Here is a 24,072-nt window from a genome sequence, read left to right on the forward strand (position 1 = left end):
CGCTCTGCCCAGCGAGTCGGTCGTATCAAGACCACACCTGATGGAATATCTTGCTGCATCTCGGCCTTCAATCATAGCCTGGCCGAGTTTTGCCCGTACCTCCTGCGGGCATTCAGGCAGCAACTCCGCGACCGTATCCCACAGAGAGTGGGTGTAGCGGCCCAAGAGGCATGCGGTGTTGCAAGACCGCAGTCCCAAACTCAGGGACGAGAAGACCTTCTTTCCATACTGGTCGTACCTCTTAGATTCCCGATCGGGCGGGGCCGACGGGAATGCGGTCTGGGAAGTTGAGGCCTGGATCACCAGACTCTCAGGGGTGGGATGGGTGGACAGGAACTTGGGGTCGTCCGGACACGGACGGTGGCGTCTGGCCACGTTCCTATCAACAGGCGAACCTGAAGCGGGCCTGGACCACGTGCCCAAAAGAACGTCTGTCAAGGCTTCGTTGAACGGCAGCAGAGGCTCCTTTGGGCATGCCTGCGGTTTGAAGACCTCGGTGAGGATGTTAGGCCTCACCACCGCGACGGGGAGCTCAAGGTGTAAGGCCTTGGCAGCCCTCATCAACACCACTGAATAAGCAGCCCCAGCCTCCGAGGCCACGGTAGGAGCCGAGACAAAACCAGGGTTAGGAGAGTCGTCCAGACCACTGGCGTCACCCAAATCACCTGTCCAGTCCACGTCATACTGACACTCGCGTGACAGAGGGTCCTCAGACCCCTCCCAACCCTCTCCGTATTCTACATCATCCCCGTATTCGGAGTCAACAATGTAGACCGGCTCCTCGGGGCCCATGGGCCCCATCAGCGTCGGACTCGGCGTCGGCCGACGCCGGTCCGACTCCGCGTCCGGAGTCGGAGAGGGAATGGGGGTGGCGCCGCCCGGAGCCGGCGCCCCGACGCCGGCCGGAGCCGGCGCCGGAGGCCCGGCGCCGCGCGGAGGCGGCACCATGGGTTGCCTCGATGGAATCGGCGCCGGAGAGGCCGTGGACCAGCCGGCGTCGACCCCGAAGGGCCCAGCGGCGCCGGGGCCGGAGCCGCCGGCGGCGTCGGGGCCGGAGCACCCGACGGCGCCGGGGCAGGAGCACCCGAACCGCTCGGGCCCCCGGACGGGACCACCGGGCCCGCAGGCGCCGTAGGCCCCGTTGGAGGAGACAGTGCCCTCATGGCCATGAGGAACTCCTCTATCTCCTCGCGCCGTGCCCAGGGACCGTCGGGTATGGAGCAGGCAGCGTCGGCGACCCACGCGGAGCCGCGGCCACCCGAACCCCCGGCCGCATCGCGCGAGCGTCGGGGGAGTCGGGGGTACGATGACGACGCCCCGACTTCTTGTGTTTCTTACCTGAGGAACTAGAGGAATGGCTACGACTTCCGGAGCGCTCGTGGCGGCTCCGCGACCGCTCCCTCGACCGCTCCCTCGACCTCCGGCCGGACCGGGACCGCTCTCGACGCGGGGCCGACACCCGGAGCTCGAGTAGCTTGCGGGACCGCTCCCGCCTAGCCTTACTCGTCAAGGCCCGGCAGTCGACGCAGGAGTCCACGTTGTGGTCCGGGCCCAGGCACCGGAGGCAGAGTCGGTGGTGGTCCGTGACCGACATCGTGCGGTCACACCCATCACAATTCTTAAAACCGGGCATCCTACCGGCACCGTAAGAGTAGATATAATCAAAAAACTATGGTCAAAAGACCGGAGTACTGCTCTTCGGATCTGCGCTAACTGGCGGGGAAAAAAGAAGAACTGACGTCAGCTCGCGGAGGCGGCGTCTATATACTCCAGCGACGTCATCACGGCGCACGACGCCGACGACGGACGCGGAGCCGCAGGGGACGCCTGCAGACGACGCCTACCGACGCGCAGGGGTACTGCTACGCAAAAGTTTCCGGATCCAGACTGACGCCTGGGGATATTCTAAGGTAAGGAATCTAATACTAACCTGTTTCTTTCAGATATTCAAATTAATTTTTCATTGCCATGTTCGTGTATAAGTCATTTGTCTACCTTTAGAGTGCTAGGCATGTCTCAGGGCATTTATAAAAACAAAGAAAACTGACTGAATCATATGAAAATCAAGTACATAAAAAGAGTAGCATGCCTCCTTTCATTCTCAACACATCACATGAATTGAAACACTACCTTAATTTTGTTTACTTTGACATTCTCAATTATTGTGCTTTGCCATCATATAACATGTTTTTAATTAATTCTCAAACATAAACCAAACCCTACACTTACCAGACACGAAGTCTGCTCCTGGGAGCTTATGACCTGAATCTCAATGCCCTTTTCACCAACTCCTTTAAATAGGCTGACAATGTCGCTCACTCCCATCCACTTACAATCTTTGCCTTCAACTGCAACAATATAGTCTCCTTCCTTTAACCCCCGATCCTAAATGACAAACGTCTGGAGTTTAGTATGTGGACAACAAGAAGAATTCAATGTAGTTAGTAACATAAGCCGATAACATAAAACTTAAATAAATGAAACTGCAGTTCTATGATGAATCATACCTACATTAATTGATCAAAATATCCATTGGGAGTGTTATTTAGTTCAGCTGGCATTACTACCATACAATAACCAAATATACAATTCACTTAGTAGGTGTTTATCGTGTAGCACATAACAATTGTCTGCTAAGGAAACACTACCTGCTGATATGGCGTCTATTGTTGCACCTTTACTCCACAAACAGTTACCTGTGAAATATAATAGGACGAGTAGTACATCTTCCAAAGATGCTCTGTAAAGCTTATCTCTGGGTTTTTAAGGGTGATAGTTCATGGAAGTTTGCTTTTTAGGTATTACTGGATTGTCGAGACTTTAGGATTATACACTCTAGGGAAGTAGTAATCTATATGTGAAAGTATAGTGTTAAAATGTGATTAAAAATGTCTCTCTCTCTCTCTCTATATATATATATTTATATTTATATGTAGCTTTGCGTGATAGTGCTTCTGACGGATAGATGCTACAGCATACAACTACATGATTTGTCTAATGTCAATCACGGTGAGCGGGGATAGGAGCCAAAAGCTGCGACTCGCAATGTAATGCCGGCCAGTCATTATACCCAAATGTTAAACTATTCGATGACTAAATTAAAACATTGTCATTCTAAAGATTACCCACTTAATCCCTCTACTCGCTCCAGACTAGTTAAACTAGGGATTATGGAAATCAGGGATTCTTTCCCTGAACTCAATCAGCCGCCTCCCGCTGTAGACATCACTCAAAGGAAGGATAGTTATAGGTCGTCTGAACTAACAATAATATATTTGAACACCCAGTCCTTGGTAAAACATCAACTGGATATATCTCATCTACTGGACTCAGCCTAACCAGACATACTTCTATTAACTGGAACTTGGCTCTCGCATGAGTCGTATCCCAATATTTTAGCAGCTCCTCCCAACAATTACTTTATTCTCCAAGCCAACTGTCCTCAGGGAAAATAGAGGGAAGGGTGGCCGCCATAATCCACCAAGAGTCAAAATTCACCACCCTCACCACGTTAGACATCACCTCCATGGAAAACCTAGTTATTAAATTTGACTCTGTCTTTATACCTCTAATCTGTGTACTGCTGTATAGACCTCCCCAAAATATACCTCTTTTCTCCCAATCACTGGGGGAACAAATATCACACCTGGTAATCAACCACGCTAAAATACTGGGCCAATGATGTGTTGGGTGGTCCATGCTCGTCAGAACTGACCGACTTACTAAATGGGCTAAAATGCATCCAACATTTGACATCTCCTACCGATATCAAAGGGCACATCATTGACAAAATATGGACCTCCAACCTTACGGTGTCCACATTGACAGTGTCCCCATGCACCTGGCCGGATCACTTTTTAAACAAAGTTTTCTCTTAATAACCCATTAATATCCAAACCCCCCAGTCAAGGAGGGGCTAATGGGAAGGAATTGGAACCACGTCAGTATTAATGCCTTCTGTAACTCGCTGGCAACCACGGTACCCACTAATCAGCCGTCCATTGACGACCGGCACATGTGGGCTGAGGCGGAGAACTGAACAGGCAGTGGCGGTGGAGCGAGGCCGACCGGGGCCCCGTGGTGACTAGCGCCACAGACTAAGTCAAGTACTGGCGTTGATCCTACTGAAACAGCGGAGGACCCCTGAATCCCCTCTACAGGACCCAGTGGTCATAGCGGTCGGCTGGGAGGACATTGCTGACAGCCCCCGGGCCGCGAACATCGGGGAGAGACTGTGGGCCCACACTGTGTCGCCGTGGGACCTGGGCGCCATTTCGCTGCAGACATTGGCGCCATTTTTGCGGCCGTTGCATACTGGGTGGCCAATATCAGGCGAGACGGATAGACCCGACCACGGCGGCAGGAGGCATGCACAGGGTGGCCTAGCACCACTACCTGCACCCTGAGAGCGGCGTGGGACCCCTCTGCCCCCCTGAGCTGGAAGCGGCGGCCGGGTGTAGAGCGGCCTCCACGGGCTGGTGCGCACTGGAGTGACGGCTGGGTACATCGCCCCGCACGGTGAGGAGCGGGAGCAGGGGTGGAGACGAGGAGCCTGGAGGGAGCATCGTGGCCTGGCGGTCCGACGGGTGCACTGGAGGGACACTGACCTGTGCACGCCGCAGAGCCGTGTGGAGATTGGGCTCGGCGGGGAGGCCCTAATCATTGACCCTAGGCGACGGCTGCTGGAGCACGGTCTTGTGTTCCTAATCTGGCGCAGTGAGGCCCGGGAGCCATTTTTGTTGGTGGCATTGGCGTCATCTTCGCCACTGCTGCCCCCCCTCCCTTTCTGCTGGGTGCCCGCACTTGCACTGCGCCCATACTTGCAAGCTACGGAGGCCCCTGGACCCTTGGGTGCAAGTGAGGTGCACTCACTGCTCACTGCTGGGGGCGTGCACGCAGTGGCCCCTGGAGTTGGAGCGGGAGGCACGCTTCTTCTGGGGCGGACAACCCGGCATTTAGCAGAGACAGCCCGCTTCTTTACATAGCTTTTCCCGTGCACCGCCGACTTGGCAACAGACTCAGACGCTGTGGCCCTCTACCTGCTCCCAGTTGGTGCGACTCCACGCGTGGATGCCTACGGCGCAGCAGCTGATGATGATGATGGGCAGACTTAGAGACAAATCTCAATCTAAGCAGCAGTCAGCGAGCACTCGGGACTCCGCGCAGGAGCTTGGGCCATGGAGCCAGCGGCAGCCCTGGCAGCCAAAATGGACTCTGTCCTAGCGGCGGTGAGGGTATTGGAACCACTCTGGAACAAACCAAGGTGTCATTAGAAGCCAGGATAGATAAAGTCACCTCTGACTTCACCCTGCTAAACGCGGACCATCGTAAGCTGTCGGACTCTGTCGCCGCACAACGTCAGTCGGTCCAGGAACTGCAGCCTGTGGTACAGAATCACGCTACCGCGCTGCAGGATTTGAATGACAGGATGCACCTATTGGAGGACCGCATTGAGGACGCAGAAGGGCGCTCGCAGCGCTGCAATGTCCGAGTGGTTGGGCTGCCGGAAGGGGAAGAGGGGAAGGACCCGGAGTCGTACACCGAGAACCTGCTGCGGGAGCTCCTGCCTCGGGGGACGCTCTCACCACAATTCGTGGTGGAGAGGACACACAGAGTGCTGACGCAAGCCCCGCGCCCTGGAGCACGGCCTCGCCCGTTCCTCTCCAAGCTCCTCAACTATCGGGACCGCGAGGTGGTGCTCCGCGAAGCCAGAAAGCTGGGCGATTTCAAAGTGGGGAACAGCCAAGTAATGTTCTTCCCGGACTATACGGCAGCGGTGCAGAGAAGAAGCACATACATGGCCGTGAAGAGGCAGCTGAGAGAACTGGAACTGGCCTATACCTTGCTATTCCCCTCTCGACTCCGTGTGGTCTCTAAGGAAGGGACCCGCTTCTTTGATACACCATCGGACATCTGGGACTGGCTGGAAGAGACGGGTCAGCGGGCCCAGAGGAAGGCGGATGGCAGACACAGCGGTCGAAGAGACGTAGAAGGAGAGGAGCCCGCCGGGGCGCCAGCCTCGGTCAGGTCGCACCCAGCCTGGAGATGATGCGGCTAGAACGGCAGGAAGCATTAGACGCGGTTGCGATCCTGGGAGCAGCGAACACGGCAGCTCGCCTGGACGCCTGAACACACAGCGAACTGGTCACAAGCGGTTCATTCTCCCCATCCACTGTGATTTCGGACAACATGGGCCTGCCCGACGTGACACCCCAGACGGCTGACCTGATTATGTGACTGTATCCAGGACTATGGTGGCCGAGCAGGACCTATTGTCGCTGAGTGGGACATTGTCTATATCCTTTACTGCTGTTGCTCTGTGCATTGCTGCTGCGTGCCCTTAGCTAATGATGCGCTCGCTGCCCCGCGAGGGTTCATGGCTCGGTGTATGCAGGCGGGTTTCTGGACTCGTGCTTCAGCGGCGCTGCGCGAACAGCTCGCGCTGGGCTCCTCCATCGGGGGCTCGCGCTGGCTCCACACGCTTCACACCTTAGCATACCTAGAGCGCCTCTTGGACACCTAGGGGTTTGAGATAGGGGTGCAGCATGATTTGCTTGTTGGCTGTGCGCTCACTCCCATAGCCACTGTGCTTGCGCACTTCAACGCATACACTTTGCGCTGCGACAATACATCGTTTGGACGTATGCCCCGTTGGGAACTCGCCCACCCTGTTACCCTATTAGTTCTTGTTTATGTGTTACAGAAGCGGCACACTGATTTTCCCCCTGTGATGATGCCTCCTGTCCTCATCGGAGACACCCTCCTGACCCCCGAGCGGCTGCAATGCGACCCCACAAATGGCACGTACTAACATTATGACCTGGAACATCCGCGGTATGCACACCCCATCGCGCCGCTACTCTGTCGTCTCCTATTTACAGCGACACAAGGTGGGGATCGCGCTCCTACAGGAGACACACATGTCCCAGACAGAACTGGATAAGCTCCGCAGGCGCTGGAGGGGGCAGATATATGGTACAACGTACTCCGCGCATGCGCGCAGCACACTGATCTGGGTGAAGGCCAGGGTCCCTTTTATGTGCGACGACACTCGGGTGGATCCGGAGGGGAGATACTCACTAGCGAGGGGGAGGCTAAACGAGCAGGAGGCCTTGCTGGGGTCCATATATGCGCCTAACACAGACCAGGCCTCATTCCTGGTAAGCTTAAATCACATCCTTCATCCATATACAGGCCTCCCGTGGCTACTTGGCGGGGACTTTGATATGGTCCTTGACACGCACCTTGACCGGGCCTTCCCACCCCTTTGTGCTGCAGCAGCAGCATCGAACGCACAGGCACTGCGAGACTGGCTGTCGCACTGGGGAATTCACTATTTATGGCACGTACAGCACCCCGCAGATAAAATATACTCTTACTACTCACCAGTACATGACCTGCACGTCCATTTGGACCGTATATTAGGCTCCCAGTCCCTGCTCCCACTCCTAGTGAGGTCAGAATACCTGGGTAGGACACACTCTGATCACAATCCCCTATGGTTTTAACTTAGCTAGGAGGCGGACCGCCCCCTGTGCCCACATGGCGACTACAGCCAACCGCGCTTTTAGACGCCGAGTTCCGCTCCTCGCTGGACACAGCCATCCTAGCCTACTTTGAGGAAAATGAGGAGACGGCAGGCGACCCCATGGTGGAGTGGGATGCGCATAAAGTGACCATTCGCGGGCATTGCATAGGCGCCACCTGGAACATCCGTAAAACAGTGTCAGACTCTCTGACTCGACTGGAGTCCAAGCTCCTGCGCTATGAGAGGGAGTGGGAGGGTACTGGGATACACTCGACCAAGTTAGGTGGCCTTTGTGATGAACACGCGGTTCTACTGGAAAAGTTGAGATGCCATAATTATGCGGCGCATACAGTCAGGACTCACACCAAGGCAGACCGAGCTGGCCGCTTATTGGCCTGGCTGGTTCAGAAGACTGGCGACGGTGCCCCGGTGGGTGCCATTCCCACGAGGGAGGGGGTGATGGTCTACACCCAGCGTGAAATACACAGAGCGCTGATTGACCACTACCGGCAACTCTACATGGCCCGAGGTACTGGTCCTAGACAAGTGCTAACCGAGTTCGTGGACTCTATTGCACTGCCCACAGCCTCTGCGGACCAGAAAGGTGCGCTTAACGCCCCTCTCGTTCTTGAGGAAGTGGGAGACGCTATTCAGGCACTGGCGACCGGGAAATCCCCGGGGCCCGACAGCCTGCCAGCCGAATACTACAAAGCGAATAGGGAAATCCTGGCGCCCCGACTCCTTCAGCTGTACAATGCAGCGATCGACACCGGGTTGTTCCCGCCGTCTATGCGGGAGGCCTTCCTGATATCACTACCCAAACCGGACAGGGACCCTACGGCCTTGGGCTCCTACCGCCCGCTGGCCATGCTTAATGTTGACTACAAAATCTTTGCCAAAATTCTTGCAGAGCACCTGGCGCCAGTGGTCCCCCACTTAGTGCATTCGGGTCAAAATGGTTTTGTGCCAGCGCGGTCCACATCCTTGAATCTCAGGAGATATTTCAGAGTGGCGGCGGAGGCGACGAGGGACTGGCCTAGAGCAGGGTACCTTGTGCTAGACCTGGAAAAGGCCTTTGAATGTCTAGAGTGGGGTTACCTGTCGTCGGTGTTAGAGAAATATAAGCTGGACGTCAACTTTCTGCAGATGGTTGGCCTCCTGTACCGAAACCCAGTGGTTCGCGTGAGACTGGGGCCATATGTTTCGGAGACAGTGGCGGTGGGCAGGGGCACCCGACAGGGGTGCCCTCTGTCCCCACTGCTCTTCGCACTGGCCATGGAACCCCTGGCTGCAGCCATGAGACAGACCCTGGAGGATGGCATCCCCCTAGGCGATCGCACTCATCTGGTATCGCTATATGCTGACGACCTGTTAGTGTTCGTCAGGGATGTTTGCCACATACCAGAGCGGCTGGCCCAGTTGTTAAGCAGTTTTGCCGATCTCTCCGGGCTCCGGGTGAAAGCAAGCAATTCCTGCCTCTATGCGTTTAGCAGCGAGGTTGCCGACCCAGAGTCCAATGGGAAACGGACACCTTTAAGTATCTGGGGATCCAGATTTACCGTCAGCCAACTGACCTCTTTGATGGGAACTTGGGGCGTGCGGTGGCAGCGCTCAGGTCCCAGATCGGCTTCTGGTCCACGCTCCCGCCAACACCCACGGGTAGAGTGGCCCTTGCCAAAATGGTCATGCCCCCTGCCTTTTATACCATTTTGCTAACCTGCCCTTATTTATACCTGCTTCATTTTTCTCCATGCTTAACAGGATCCTGCGTGACTTGATTTGGGGCACGTCCCGACACCGGCTGGCGCTTGGGAAGCTATTCCTACCCACAGACAGGGGTGGATTAGCTGCCCCCTGTTTTGAGCATTATTATTTGGCTGCGCAACTCCAATGGATCGCCCGCTGGTTAGCAGACAAGGGGAGAGAGGACACTGCCACAGGCGAGCCTCCATACACCCTGGAGCGGGTCATTACGCTCTTCCACCCACTGACGGCACCGGCGCGTCCTGCCCCGCTACTGCTGGCGGTGGCATACAAATGCTTCCGTAGGGCGCTGCTACTCACGCGAACAGTGCTCCCCTATGCACCTGCGGTGCCCCTGGAAGGCTCGCCGGGAGGTGAGGGGGTTCTCACGCGCCGCATGTTGGAGCAATGGCATGAAGCAGACGTCCAGACGCTGGGCGACCTGTACAGGGATGGAACGCTGATTCCGTACGAGAAGCTGGTTGCTGGCGATGAGCTTCTAATGCATCGCTCTCTTACGGCGCACATGTCGGCTCGGTGGGGGGATATCTCGGCGGAACCTAGGCAACACCTGACCGTGCAATACCTCCACGTTATGGGTAGGGGTCGGCATCTGATTAGGTGGTTCGCCGCATCATTGAGGGCACATACGGAACTAGATCTGACCCCGCTGCGTGGCAAATGGGAACGGGACATAGGGCGAGCGCTCGCTGATAAAGAGTGGGAGAAAATCCTCAAAAGTCCAGTGCGTATCCCCAGAAATATGCACTTTCGCCAAATCCATGTCTATATTGTTCACAGAGCCTATCTCACTCCTGACTTAATAAACAAATACTTCCACAGAGTCGATGCGTCATGTCCCAGGTGCGGAGCAGTGGGCGCGGATCTTCTCCATCTTATGTAGAGCTGTCCAGGGCTGGGAACCTACTGGAGGGGCGTTGGTGAGCTACTCGGGCAGTGTACTGGACACACCATCCCCTGTAATTGGCCTGAATATCTCTTGCATCATTTTAAGAGACCGCCCAAAGATAAGGTATCGTCCCCCTCGGAGAAGTGTGGCTCACCGGTTAGAGCGGCAGATTCTGATGCACAGGTCTGGCCCGGACCAGGGTTCAATTCCCGTTGCGGCAGGGTCTTGGGCTCAATGTCCTCCGACCCGATAATTCTCTCGCCTCGGTGCCTACTCTAATCATGGGTCCCACTCTGCAACTCTGGGCAATAGCTTGCTTAATCTCCACACCGGCCCTACCGCTAGGATGCCTGGCTTCACCTTGGGGTGCCCAGGAGTGGGCACCTCACAGGAACAGGCCAGGACGGGTTCCTCAGTGGCACAGCGCGGGGACACACTGGCTAGTGTAACCAGGCGCTTTATAAGCTCAGTATTAATATTATTATTTTTATTATTCCTAGATCTGGGAATGGTAGTAGCGGCGCGCCTCCTCCCGAAGAGGTGGAAGGCGCACGACCCACCTAGCGTGCGGGCAAGGACCCGGTCCCTCCAAGCGTGGGCTTGGGTGGAATGGACTGCTATACGGGGAGAGGAAACAGTGGGGCTCTGCAGGGAGCCTATTACGGAGCACTGGAAACACATGATTAACGCCCTACAATCAGCAGGGAGAACTGAGGGAGTGGGTGTGTCAGGGGATTAGAGGGGCACAATGAGCAATGGGGGGTGCACTGCGCACAGTACACTTGGCTCCCTAATTGGTGCACTACAGAATAATGCAACACCGGACGATGGCAGTTGGAGGCGCATACGTGTGGGGGGAGGAGGAAGAGAGAGTGGGGGGGGGTGGGTTGACGAGGGGCCGGGGAGGGGAGTAACATGCAATGTATATCTGTACACAGGCCGCAGTTTGCTTGTTCTGGTTTGATATGAATCTTTTACAGTTGTTATCTATATAAAGTCACTTCTGCACATGGGGCTGGGGTATATAGGCTCCCCAATGTGGTGGACATGCCCGGGCATATACTCCAAACTTAGCAGTATCTATGTGGACAGCTGCAGTGGCTACAGAATATGCTCTTCTGCGCATGTACGAACGTTTGAAATGACCACTTAGATGTGTTGTATGAACTGTTGCACTTACTGTAATGTCTATATAACATAAATGCTAATAAACAGATTTGACAAAAAAATATTATCTTACAGTTCTTTGCTTCCACACAAATACATAATAATGTCCATGCTATTTATTTGTAATGCTTCACATTATCGTACAACAGTCATTTAAAGCCACACCTATTGGCATTGCCAATGCTTGTCATATTTTGCGTAAGCTGTTTGGCTGATTGGAAGCCCCAGCACATCTGAAGCAAAGATAATGTGTACTAATCTCATGACTAGTGCTAATGCAAACAAAAGAACTATGAAAACGATATTTTGCCTTTTTTAGTTCCTATCAAAAAAGTGTGGGCAGAGGGCTTGTGGGATGCCCCTATGCCAAGCAGTACGTGTGGCATGAAAGTGGAAATTGAAATTGCACAATGTATTTGTTACAGAGGGATGTCATTAGGCCACACACCAACAGTTTTCACTTGCAAACTATGGTGCTTAAAAAATACTGGACATGTGATTCAATACCATCAATCAATCAATGGCCATTTATAGAGCAAAAGGCTCCTTCAGCAGAGGTGTCCTGGCGCTGATAGAACGGACTAGAGCGACTGAGCGGCTCAAGAAACTACTCCATCTGCCTAAAGAGACAAGTTTTGAAATACTTTCTGAACTCATGTTCTGTTTCTAACCTATGCGGCAGAATCCTATTTTGTCACTTTCAATGCTTGTAACTCACTCTCTCTCTTTCAAATTGTAGACTGAAATTTCATTTTACATGAATTCCTTTGAGTCTAATAAAAAGATGCCATACCTCTATTTATGTGTGCATTTGTATTTAACGACAGATGCATCCAAGTACAAATAACAATACAGATAAATACTTACTGCAGCACTACAAAGTGGATCCATACAATGGACCTGCACAGGTGAACTGCCTTTTAATGTAAACCCTTGCTCTACATCTTCGGCATTAATTAAAATAGTCCGAGGAGCTGACCATCTTTGTTTAGCTGAAAATAAGGACAGTGGACCCTGCAAAGGAAAAGAAAAAGATGAGTGATTTGTACACATTCCTTATATGCTTGTAATGTCTTCTAAGTTATGGCTAATATTTCGATTTTGCGTTGTATACCATCTGAGAGTTTTGTCAACCATCACAGACGGTGGATGTGGGGGGTAATTTCCAGCAGGTAAAACCAGTATATTATATAATGCCAATGTAACTAGTGGTGTACATTTCGGTGCAGGTACCAAAAATAACTCAGTAATCACACACAATAATTATCAATGTTCAATCTGTAGCATTTAATACTCTACAGGGCAGTTAAAATGATGAACAAAACACACACAAAGCTAATAAAGCTACGCCGAAAGGTGTAAAAGAATATCGGGAAAATAGCTGCACTAAAATCAGTTGTCTGGTGGATGGACATGTGGGTAAGAATAGCAGGCGACTGTCACAGACAAATGCTACAGGATGCTATGACAGAAGATGAATTATTTCCCAACATTGATTTCATCATGTTCAACTGATCTTTCTAAGCGTGGGCCTCTCATTGTACTGCCACAACCCTGTGCTTACTCTGCTTGCACATTCTGCATTGGTTACAGAGTTACATCGCTCAGGGTTAGATCAAGTTGACTAATACCTTGCTCTTAAACGCAAGCTCATAGCATTTGGAGGCTAACGTCTCAGGCGGATTTGATGGGTATCTGGAGAAAGCTACACAAAATTAGTTCCAGTAACTATTGTTTCTGCACTTGACTATTTAGATCTTCTCTGGAAATAGAGAAAAATGTTCCTCCTGTGATTTGCTAGACACTCGCACTCTGAATGCCTTCAAATCCCTAAAATTATGTTTTTACCTCTTTCCCTTCCTTTTATATCTCTGTTAGAGCCAGGTGATTTAAGCCTGTACTGATGCAGTCAGGTATTTGAGATAAGACATCAGTTTTCCTTCTCCGCAAGGTGTACAAACTGACCGTATCCAGAACAGTAAAGCACATTACATCTGGCAAGCTCAGTGGTGTAGAGGATTTCTAGAATCAGATCTTAGATTAATAGATAAATCACTGATTGGGACTGATTGACAGTCTCTTAGGCACTGAATTTAATAATGACATTTTAAGTATCTATGCTGAATTGATCAAAAGATTATATCAGCTAATATCAGATTTGAAAAGCGTAAATGTAAAGAGTAATTGGAATGAGTATACTTTGTGTTTCTTTTAATTTGTCCAATTCACTGTTTGTTTGTTTTTGATGTGCTGAAAAAGTTGTCTAACACACCTAATCTGACTCGAAATCTATTAATGCATTATTGTATTATATGCCAACAAAAGCTAACAAGTGAAGATGACTTTTATGCCCAGGTTACATATAGAACCCACTCTACTGTTAAGCCATTGCAGAGTGCTAAGAATAGAGAGTACAGGGTATTTACAGTGAAACCCGTTTGGAGGGAATGACCAGGAGTCATTGAAGCTGTATGATTCAATAAGAGCTTTTTCTAAAGAAACCTAGAAGAGGTGAGTTTCCTTTGCTCTTTTAAAATGTGTGTAGTTTGATCCAGGCTATGCAGAAGTGCAAATGAGTTTGAACTTGGGATAGGGGTCTGCATGGTTATCATTTCCGTCTGCAAATCATGTATGCTGAATTGCAGTGGGAAAGCCGGCTAGGGGATGCTAATATCATGCATTTGGTCAAGTGTTTCCGAATGAACAATTCTGTGGGATAGTCAGGTGGTGGCCCGTAAAGGACTTTCTGATTCAGGCACAAGAATTCACAGTAGAAGGGCAGGAAGAAGAAAGCACAATTTGTAACAGCTAACACACAGCAAAAATAAGACATCACTGAAGTTGGATTCAGTCAAACTGTGAGGTCATCTACAAGGACATTCAATGCTGTGTGGGTGGTGGAGGACAGCAGCTGAGCATGATCGGAGTGAAGGGCTCACTAGACGTGGAAGTTAGATTTGACATCCATTTTTGAATATGCAGAATGCAATACAACAGATATTGGCTCTGTAATTAAAGGCAAGTGTGTATGTCATCCTTATGCATCGATTGCCGAGATTGTAGATGCAGAGCAAGCGAACCTACTGTTAGGCAACCTGAGGTCCGCACCCATGCATCAGTTGTGTGAGCTACATGGAATTTGCAGGGATCCCTTACTTCTCTTTTCTTATTTGCACTCTGTTTCTGCACAAGAGTGTGGCGGGTGAGTCATGGCGCCACACTTTGAGGTTTTGAATTGCTTCCGTGGTTCCTTCTTGGCAGCACAGCCTGCCACTGGTGTGCACTTGGTGTCAGGCAGCACCGTGGGAAATTTGACTCAGTGTGCCACCAACATTTCAAAGTGGAGCAATGGTGGTGTTCGGTCTTAGATAAGATAACCTTGGATTACATAAATACCTGATCGCTACTTACGGGGGACACCATTCTGACCGAGCTCCAGAAAAAGCACCAATCCTGATGTCGACTGTAGAGTAGACTTAGGAGGGTACGGATAATTTACTCGCTAATACTGACGGATTGCTGTCTGATACTGATGGCTGTCAGACCCCTCCTCGCAGGCACGCTCCTTCAGGTTCTTACTTGGGTACCAACAAGGGTGGGGTCATGTGTGCTTTGATAATTGGGTGTCAATTGTGGGATATAGGCTGGGTACAGAACGTGTGGTCTGTTGACTTTGTTTCTTTTGCTGTTATGTATTTATTCCTCAAAATAAAACTGGTCCTATATTCTTTAAGAGAGGCTTTCTAACCTGCAGTGTGTGTTACTTTTACACCAGAATAATGCTGAGTTGTATGTGACCACTGGGGACTGATACTTAGACCTCCTACACTTTTTCTGTACTTTTACATTCGTTCCTGTTGCTACCAGATGTCAATTATGTGATGTTCTGACAGTACAGGTATATTACCCTACTTATTACCTGCACTTCAATTTACTGTACAATGAAAATCTAATAAACAGATTCAAACAATTTTGGAGGTCGGTCTGACTTAGCAAAGTAGTGTGACATCACAATCGAGGTGGGGCCATTTGTATATGCTTCATAAAGCTAGATGGCTGACTTCCCATTGAAAAGATAGCTTCTCTGCTATTCCATTAGGAAGGTTTTTTGCAGCTTGTTTTTGGTTTTCTTTAGGTATAAAATGGTAGTTCATAGTATAATCCTTCTGTAACAACTCTTCTAGTTTATTTTTACAAGTTGGGATTGTCACCCTCTTCCACTCCATTTTTGTGCAAGTGATTTTGCCAGTTTTTTCCCTTTCTCCTCTCTAGGTAGGTTGTTGTCCTGTCTCCCGATGGTTTTTAGTTGTTTTGTGTGACTTCCTCAGTTTTCCTGCTTTCTCCTTCCCTGTTCTTCTGTGTTGGTCTTACCAGTGCATTTATCTTGATTCCCTTGCCTGAAATCCAAAATCCTGAATTAAGGAATGCCTGTTGTGTTTCACACTTGACACAAATGAAATAGTGCTCACGACAGTACCAAGGCCTTGGGCAACCTACATGGAGTAAGGAGGTGCATTTTATATGGTGGACGAGATAGGATTGGAATGCCATCCAGTATAAAAGGGAAACCTGCATAAAGCCCACACAGTCTTGAAAATCATGGGAGTATGAAGATATCCACAGTAATAAATGCCACAGGAAGGTAGAATATGATCAGTGCAGAAGCATGATCCTGTTCTGTAGTTAAGAAAGTTTTTTCACAGACCTTCAGTGTGATGAGTTTAGTGCTTTAGGAGTGAACAGTATTTGACTGGGAAACGAATAGGTGTTGAGGTAGGGATCAGCAGGTATTTTGGGACAAGTCCGAATTTCTTAAAATCTGCAGCATTTTAGTGTGTTTGAGCTTTTGGGGTATGATTCTTTATAAGATGAGGCCTTCAGAACTCTGGTGATGAGAAGCCAGCCTGTTCTTTCTGGTATTGCACAAGTCATCAGAAGACACTGAGGAGTTCTCAGAGTTTAGTACAATGATCACTTACAGTTCGGAGACAGACACAAACTTGTGTTGACTGCTATCTTGGCCAGTCACATTTCATCGATGAGGGTCAGTTCTTGTCCCCGGTACTGCTTTTACTCATTCCTGCAGTGTCACCTACATACTTGGTAAGGTGCGCAGGCGATGCCATAGAGGGATTGCCTCCTTTGTAGTCTAACCTTTTGGGGCCATGACCTGAATTTCACCAGTTCTATAGCCCTTTCACATCTGCTGGGTGAGCTGTTTGGTCTAGGGTGCCTGGTTTCAGGTCATTGATGGCATTACCAGCGCTTCCCAGGCGTGCATGCAGAGTAGAGGTTCCTGGTGGGCATGCACAGCTGTGACTTGGAGGCCTTTTATGTTACACTGGACTCAGTGGTCCTGAATGTGCGATACAGCAAAGATTGGTAACTCAATTTTGAAATTACTATGCTTTTTGGACCTAACCTACCTATGTTTAAGTAGGTAATGTTTTTACCTGTTGTGCGGAACTTTTTCTTTCTCGCAAAACCAGCAATTCTGGTTATTTTTCTTCTTGATTTTGGGCATTGCAAGACAGTGGCTTCTTTTGCTCAATTTACAGTATTTTCCCTTCTTCTAGGACACAGGGCACACCTACCTAAATAAGGTTTTAGTTTTGTATTCAATGGGCCATAACTACTTATTCCTCCCTCCGAAACCTGAATTGTTACCTTTTTCTTCAGTATCCTGCAGGTTCGTAGCCCATGCTGAGAGTCTACCAGTATTTCAGAGGTTCTTCACTTGTTGAGGGTTTCCTTTGACAGAACTGTTCATTCTTTTTCTTTACTATTTTGTAACCTGCAGCTCTTGCGCGTGGCTGCTTTTAAGGCAACAAGTTGGTGGAGGGAAATAGCAAACTCTACCTTCAAGACAAGACGACAACAATCAATCTACTTCTCCTGACAATGAGTGAAAGACCTGTAACAGTTGCCAGGTATTCGATGTCCTTGTGACTTCTCTATTATGAGGTGGCCAATCTCTTCTTAATGGCTTTGGCATGGAATAAGACAGTTCATATTGTTACTGCACCGAAGCGACACGCTAGCTTGATGTGCCCATTCTTGTCCACATAAATGGCCTGAACCTCTATTCTTTACAGCCCAATGGATATGCAAGGCAACTAGGTCTAAAATAATCACACAAACATAAATGAACACAACCATAAATTTAAATAAGATATGACTATTTGGGCCAAAGTATTAATATTAAACCAAACATGCACAAGTAATATTTACGGTAACCGTGAAATACTTACCAGTCTGTGGAAAAAGTCAGTGACTTTCACCTTTGATAATTCCGGTGCAATGATTTCGTTTTTATATTCGCTTTTGCCTATAAGGAAAAAGTCATATACTGTCATTTGTTGGTTTTTAGATTATGTAGTCAAACTTAAAGTTCATTACCACAAGAGGAATTTAATAGCCACATTCTTAAAGGAGGAGGCACAAAACTGGAGGAATTATAGGATCTTCAAGAAGAAAAGATATACTGGAACCCAATGTGGTTGAACATGATACAGAAATGGAACTGTACCCAATACATTATCCTCTATACATTATTCCAAACTGTTTGATATCACCCGCATATAGAACCATCTCAGTGCTACAATTGAGCTGTCAGCTGCGTCTCCAATATTATTCATCTAGTACTCACTGTTAACACATTTTCACTTTCATTTTAAGTGACAGATCAGCAGTGATGTTACCACTCCCCACATTCAAGTTCTTAAAAGCATCTTATTTGGTACAAACTTAAGCTTTCATTAAGAGAATAACAATTTCAATGCATCTGGTAAGCTTTTAATCCGAAATCAGTTGAAACGATTTCAAAGCAATAGAGCCAATTGTGGTACACTCTAGGACACTGATGGAGCATTTGGCGTTATTGGCAGCACTACTCCAAAATAAAGTTTACTGTACTATCCTAAGACTCGGGGAATCCCATACAGAAGGGTCCCATTAAATGCAGTAGGAATGTAGACTGAACAGTCTTATTAGTGCCTTGGATTAAAAGAAATTGGTGGCTGTGATCTACTTAACAGTCCAAACCACTAGTGAATGCAACACTAGCTTTATGGAGACAGAGCACAGGGGTTAGAGATATTCATTGGCATTGCAATCTGTTATACACTGGACTCTTCCAAGAAAATTATGAGAAGGATCTGCCTTCCTTTTCATTGAATGACCAATATGGCTCATCACGAAGTTCCCATGAATGCTTGTTGGGATGGTAATGTCCCCTGTATGGCATAAAGGTATGTTCCCCTGCCCGGAGTGCCTGACTGCATGTGAAAGTAGTGTTGTGACTTTGATATTGGATCTGGCATCATGCAAATATAGCCTGTGCGCAGTGGCCGAGGCCTTTCCCTGACAAGATGGAGTCTAGATACATCGCTGGTGTTTTGTTAAAGCCATAACTTGAGCCTACATCCTGTGTGCATGTTGAGTGCTTGTCAGTGAGAATGAGACACATGAATGTTAGTAGGGGTGTGTGTGTGTGTTTTGTTTTTTTGTTTCTTTATGTGTGTTTTGAGGTTGGCTGCCCCAGGCAGTGGAAGTTGATTGCTTGTATTCCTATGACTACAGGGCAGAGACCTAGACACTGAAGTGAGGAGGATGGAAAAAATTCTCCTTTTTAAGAAATCCCATGAAGATTTTGTAAGCAAGGGTCTGCTAGTTAGTTCTTCCTGAGCTCTGCAAACAAAGCATAACTACTTTTCAGCCGCTACTGTCCTTGGATTAGGCATGTCTGCTGAAGATGTTCGGGCACCTGCTCCAGAAAATTCAGTGAAGCCTCTTTTATATCTATGGCGAAGTGAGCCTGAATTGACTGTTTGGTAAAATAGGATTAGTTATTCTGTCAAATACAACTTTTTTTCTTAGCAGCAGCAATTTTTTCCCCTAGATAGTTGTCTGATATTTAAAAACTCAAAGGCTTCAGTAGCTAGGAAGAACTGGTTTGTTAAAGAGTTGTGTAATAGTAGTTTACAATCAATATTATTACTTGCAACACCTCAACCGTGTACAAAGAAAATAAGGTTGTACCATGACAAGATAATTCATTGTACAGAAATTAAGTACACAATAGTATATCTTCTCAGGTTTCTCTGAGCTGTATGTATTGCTGTCATGGTTTTATTTGTACCGGATTCACCCCCCAAAACGAATTTCGCTGCTGTGTTTGGTGGCAGGAATTAAACAAATGTATCTGAAATACACTAGTTTTGACTTAAGTATTGGGGGCAAATATCTCTGAGACCAAAAGATCAGCAGGCATGTAAGCAGGGCCGGACTGGCTACCGGGCAGTTGTGTGTGCTGCCGAGCAGGGGGATGATTTAGTTGTTGGGGACCTGTGTGTGCAAAACGAAATTCGTTTTGCTTTTTTTATTTCAAAGCGCACGCAGGTCTCCAACAACGAAATAAGCCCACACCACGGAGAAATCATCCCCCTGCTCGGCAGCACACACAACTGCCCGGTAGCCAGTCCGGCCCTGCATGTAAGTAACTACAAAGGTACGGGTTTGGGTTCAAGGGTAGGTTTGGATTCACGGCTAAGGTTGGGTTGAAGTCTGGGGTTGGGCATAGGGCTAAAGTTAGGTTGAGGCCTAGGATTCCTTTCAGGGTTAGGAGTGGGGTTCAAGGTGAGGACTTAGATTAGAATTAGTTCTTGGGTGAGAAGAGTTGTTATATTTTTTGTATATACTAGATATTTTAAATTATGTTATCTACACTTAAATCGCATGTGTACATCAAATGCTTTCAGTTGCAGGCAAACCCCAACCAGATCTTGAGAAGGAAGAGCAAGAACTAAGACTATTGATACTTTTATGTGGCATCTTTCACGCAAAGAAACATTAAACTACCATGTGCAAGCAGCCTATGTGAAGAATCACATGGGAACTAGTGGCCACCATATGTGTGTGTATGTATGTATAGATGTATGTATGTGTGTGTGTGTGTGTGTGTGTGTGTGTGTGTGTGTGTGTATGTGTATATATATATATATATATATATATATATATATATATATATATATATATATATACTAGCAGCCCGCCCCAGCGTTGCCTGGGACAGAAAGGGGCAGGGGGCAGTACACCCGCTCCCGCCCCGACCCCCTCCCGCACCGACTCCTTCCCGCACAGACTCACTCGCGCCCCCCTCCCGCCCAGACTCACTCGCGCCCCCCTCCCGCCCAGACTCTAATCCTAAACCCTTTGCGCCCCAGTACCTCCTCCGAAACTGCTGCCTCCACACCTTTCCTCGGGCCCTGCAAAGATCCCGCAACCTTCGGCAGCTCCGAGCCGCGCGTCAGCAAGTCCTGGGGCAGTAAGTCCTGCGTTCCAGCAACTCTCCGGGCAGTGCGCTCAAGCACGGACCCTCCGCTCCACCGCACTCGTCGCTCGGACTCTCAGAGCCGTAGACATAGAAGAGAGACCCACCGCACTCGTCGCTCGGACTCTCAGAGCCGTAGACATAGAAGAGAGACACGGCCCTGAGAGACTGAAATCGAGGCATTACTGCACCGCCCTCCTCCTTGTCGTCATGACGCACGTCGCGTCGTGGCCAGCGCTAGGTCCCGGCCGGCGCTACTTTCAGGGGACTACTTTGTTTAGAAACGTAATTTTTTAAATTTACTTTTTTTTAAAATTTATATAGCCTATGTCCATCTACACACCCTGACATTTACATAGATGTATCGGGTGTGTAGATTGGCGCTGTGGTTCCCGAGTTTACCTGGCCAAAAGGTGCAAGTTCTCTCTTTATAATAGTAGTATAGATATATACATATATATACACATATATATATATACACACATAAACACATCAATATTGTTGTATTCATAGGTTTAAACAATTAAATACTTTTTAAAGTAATATTCTTTTGAACCACCAACATATAAAATGTGTTCTTTTTAAATTGCATTATCATGAAATACTGCATAAAAACATATTGTTCAAATTGTTATGTTTAACAAGCAACATATGAGAGCTCAACAGCCATTGCATATCTTTGAATTGAGCTACTTACAAACAATATCGGGAGCTTCTAGTAAATTCAGGAAATCATCTTCTTTCTGGTTTTGAGAGTATTTCTGGAGAGAACGCGTGTGGGCGGCTGAAAGTATCTCTTGGAGAATATCGATATTTCTCAATTTTCTGCACAAACCAGTAATCCTCAAAGCTTCTTCATGACAAATGATGGCTTTCCGTAAATGTGCCTTTCCTAGGAACAAAAAAGACTGATAATAGATTGCACCCTGAAAGGTTTCATAAGCCATTCCTAACTTGAAAACCGCTATTAACATGGAGGTGACAAAATGCTTAATCTTTTTGTGATGCTTTACTGAAAAGCCAATTTATTTGCTGGCGATGTCATTCAATGAAGTTTAGAACAGCACTTAAGACAAAAGTGTCACAACACAATACGGCACTTGGAATGTATCTGGCTGGTTTTGGGGACTTTTACATTTAAATTGGTACTCAAAGTACTGCTAATGCATCTTTAAGCTCAGCTGGATTGTGTGCAAACAGTGTCCCCAAACAAAAAAACTGTGCTTAAAAATACAGGGCCCCTGGCTCAGAGAGCATTCTCAAATCAATTGTTCGAAAAGAATAATATAGACTAAATTAGTTAAGACTCAAGGAGCAAATAATTAAATCTAACACATTTTTGGCAAATATCTACATATGTTCCTTTCTACCAAGCTAGTTGCAGGACTTTAACACTACTGAGGGAAATGGTCAGTTTATGAGGGACAATGTGTCAAACGCCAGGTAGAGCTATGGCATTGGGGATTCAGCACTGTGCCACAAATTAACAGGGGGGGTTAAGAAAAACATACACAGAGTACAAAATCTTCCAGGGTTCCAGCCTCAATGCCCGGGAAGTATCCATCTTAAGCATTGCCTTGAATGGTGGTTATTTTGTTTATGCATTTTATTTAAGTACATTGATATAACTAAAATTGGACTGCAGAGTTGACATGGTGCAGTAATGGTTCAAAGCAACAAATAGGGAGAGGTGTATCATCCAAGATCATACATTGTACTTCTTATTTCGTGGCACTGGGAAATTCTTTACTAAATGGGCAGTAAGGTGCACTGTCAGCTAGGTAGATGGATCGGTCTTGTACCCAGTAAATTAGGTCATAAATTCTGTCTGATCAGGGCACTGGTGACTTGTGGTACAGACTGACATATTTATGCCCATGAAGCAAAGTGGGTATTGTTAATCTGAAGTGGGCGGTTTTATGCCATGTTTAATTCTGGCAACAGAAACCTGCTTTGGAGAAAACTGGGAACTTTGTGAATTAACCATGGTCCACTGGTTATTGGCAACTACAAAGACATATAGGGGCCTGATCTTATATATTCTATCACATATCTATATATTCGGCTTACTTATAATTTTACTACTCTCCGATACGAAGTTTCCTTTTATCCAGACATGTATTTGTGATTAATTTATTGACTATCCATAATGATACGTGTATTGCCGTATATAATATGTGTATTAATTCTTTTTCTGTTTTCAAATAACAATAAACATATTGGGGAAAAAAATAAAAGACATATAGGGGCCTGTTTTTTTTTGGGGAGTCATGGATGCCAACGCTGGATGATAATACCAGCAGTAAATGATTTAAAAACAAGGTTGTGGCTTCATCTTCCAACGCTTCAATTTGTATGCGGCTAGTTCGCCTAGCAGGGAGGTCACTGCTAAGATGCCCCATTCCCCACCTTACCAAATCTTGGGGCAGTCTGTCTGCCTTATGTATGCAAATGAGCTTGTCACAACAGACCCTATGCCTCACACAAGGTAACATTAAAGGTCTAGCATACCTCTCAACCAGATCTGACCCCATATTATCCTTAGATTGAGCTCATCACTGGGTTACCAGATGGGTCAAGAAGACAGAAGGCAATCATCAATTGTCTTTTGAACCCGAGATGTAGAATACTTCTGCTCTGGTTAACAAAGTATTTCATGATCACCACGTGCCCCCTGTTGGACCATAACTGTGGAACACTCATGCTGTGGTTATCAGAGTGATTGATAATCAACTAAATGTAAAGAATGACCTCAAGAATTTCCTTTGTAGGGCAACTTTTTACGGGAAACACTTTAATGTAATATTATGCCACACAATACTAGTCTTCTGAATGATGCCCAGTCTTGCTTCTGCAGCAGTGCATTGAAGAGGCTTGCAGCAGGTAAAAATACCACTAACATAATGTCAAAGCAAGAAAAAAAGTGGTTGAAAAAATAATTAACAGTAATGCGCTATATAAAATAAACATTGGTTGTAAACGTCTACACTGCATGAGGTACCGCACTGCCCACATCCAACAAGATGAATAATGTTTTGGAGCCACATTTCTATCCTTCAAATCTTGGCATCTCCACTGGGGAGCTTACATTTTTCTCAGAGTTCAGGATTCAGCAGGTAACTTGCATAAAAGTTATGAATGTAGTCGACCATAATCCAACAGAAGCCCCATGATTTTTGATGAGTCTCAACATGTTCAGGTGAATGTTCATAAATCCTGCACTGGTATATGCCATTACACCTGCACAGTTGCGTATTCATGATAAGCTAAACTACACACTTCAAGGAGAAAATTCTCATTCCTTTGGTGAGTGATTAGTTGCTCGAAATTGGGAGTAGTGGCAGTCAAAACAATTGGAGGTTGTGAAAGAAGGAATTGTTAATTACCTGCAAT

The 24,072-nt window shown here is 47.7% G+C and overlaps 1 protein-coding gene across 2 annotated transcripts in view; it reads right to left on the reverse strand.

The window, feature by feature from the left end:
- The window catches only part of RHPN2 (rhophilin Rho GTPase binding protein 2), a 217,301-nt gene that overhangs the window by 12,326 nt on the left and 180,903 nt on the right, over positions 1–24,072 (reverse strand). For both annotated transcript variants that reach the window (XR_013603773.1, XM_078670447.1), the window contains exons 11-14: positions 21,377–21,571; positions 17,600–17,676; positions 12,216–12,362; positions 2,230–2,385 (exon numbers count right to left, since the gene is read on the reverse strand). Coding sequence is in view for 1 of the 2 variants with exons in the window: in XM_078670447.1 (XP_078526573.1) it covers positions 2,230–2,385; positions 12,216–12,362; positions 17,600–17,676; positions 21,377–21,571 (575 nt within the window). In the remaining variant the exon portion in view is untranslated. The remainder of the gene's footprint in view (positions 1–2,229; positions 2,386–12,215; positions 12,363–17,599; positions 17,677–21,376; positions 21,572–24,072) is intronic.

Source organism: Lissotriton helveticus, chromosome 12 (assembly GCF_964261635.1).
Source record: "Lissotriton helveticus chromosome 12, aLisHel1.1, whole genome shotgun sequence".
Taxonomy (NCBI): domain Eukaryota; kingdom Metazoa; phylum Chordata; class Amphibia; order Caudata; family Salamandridae; genus Lissotriton; species Lissotriton helveticus.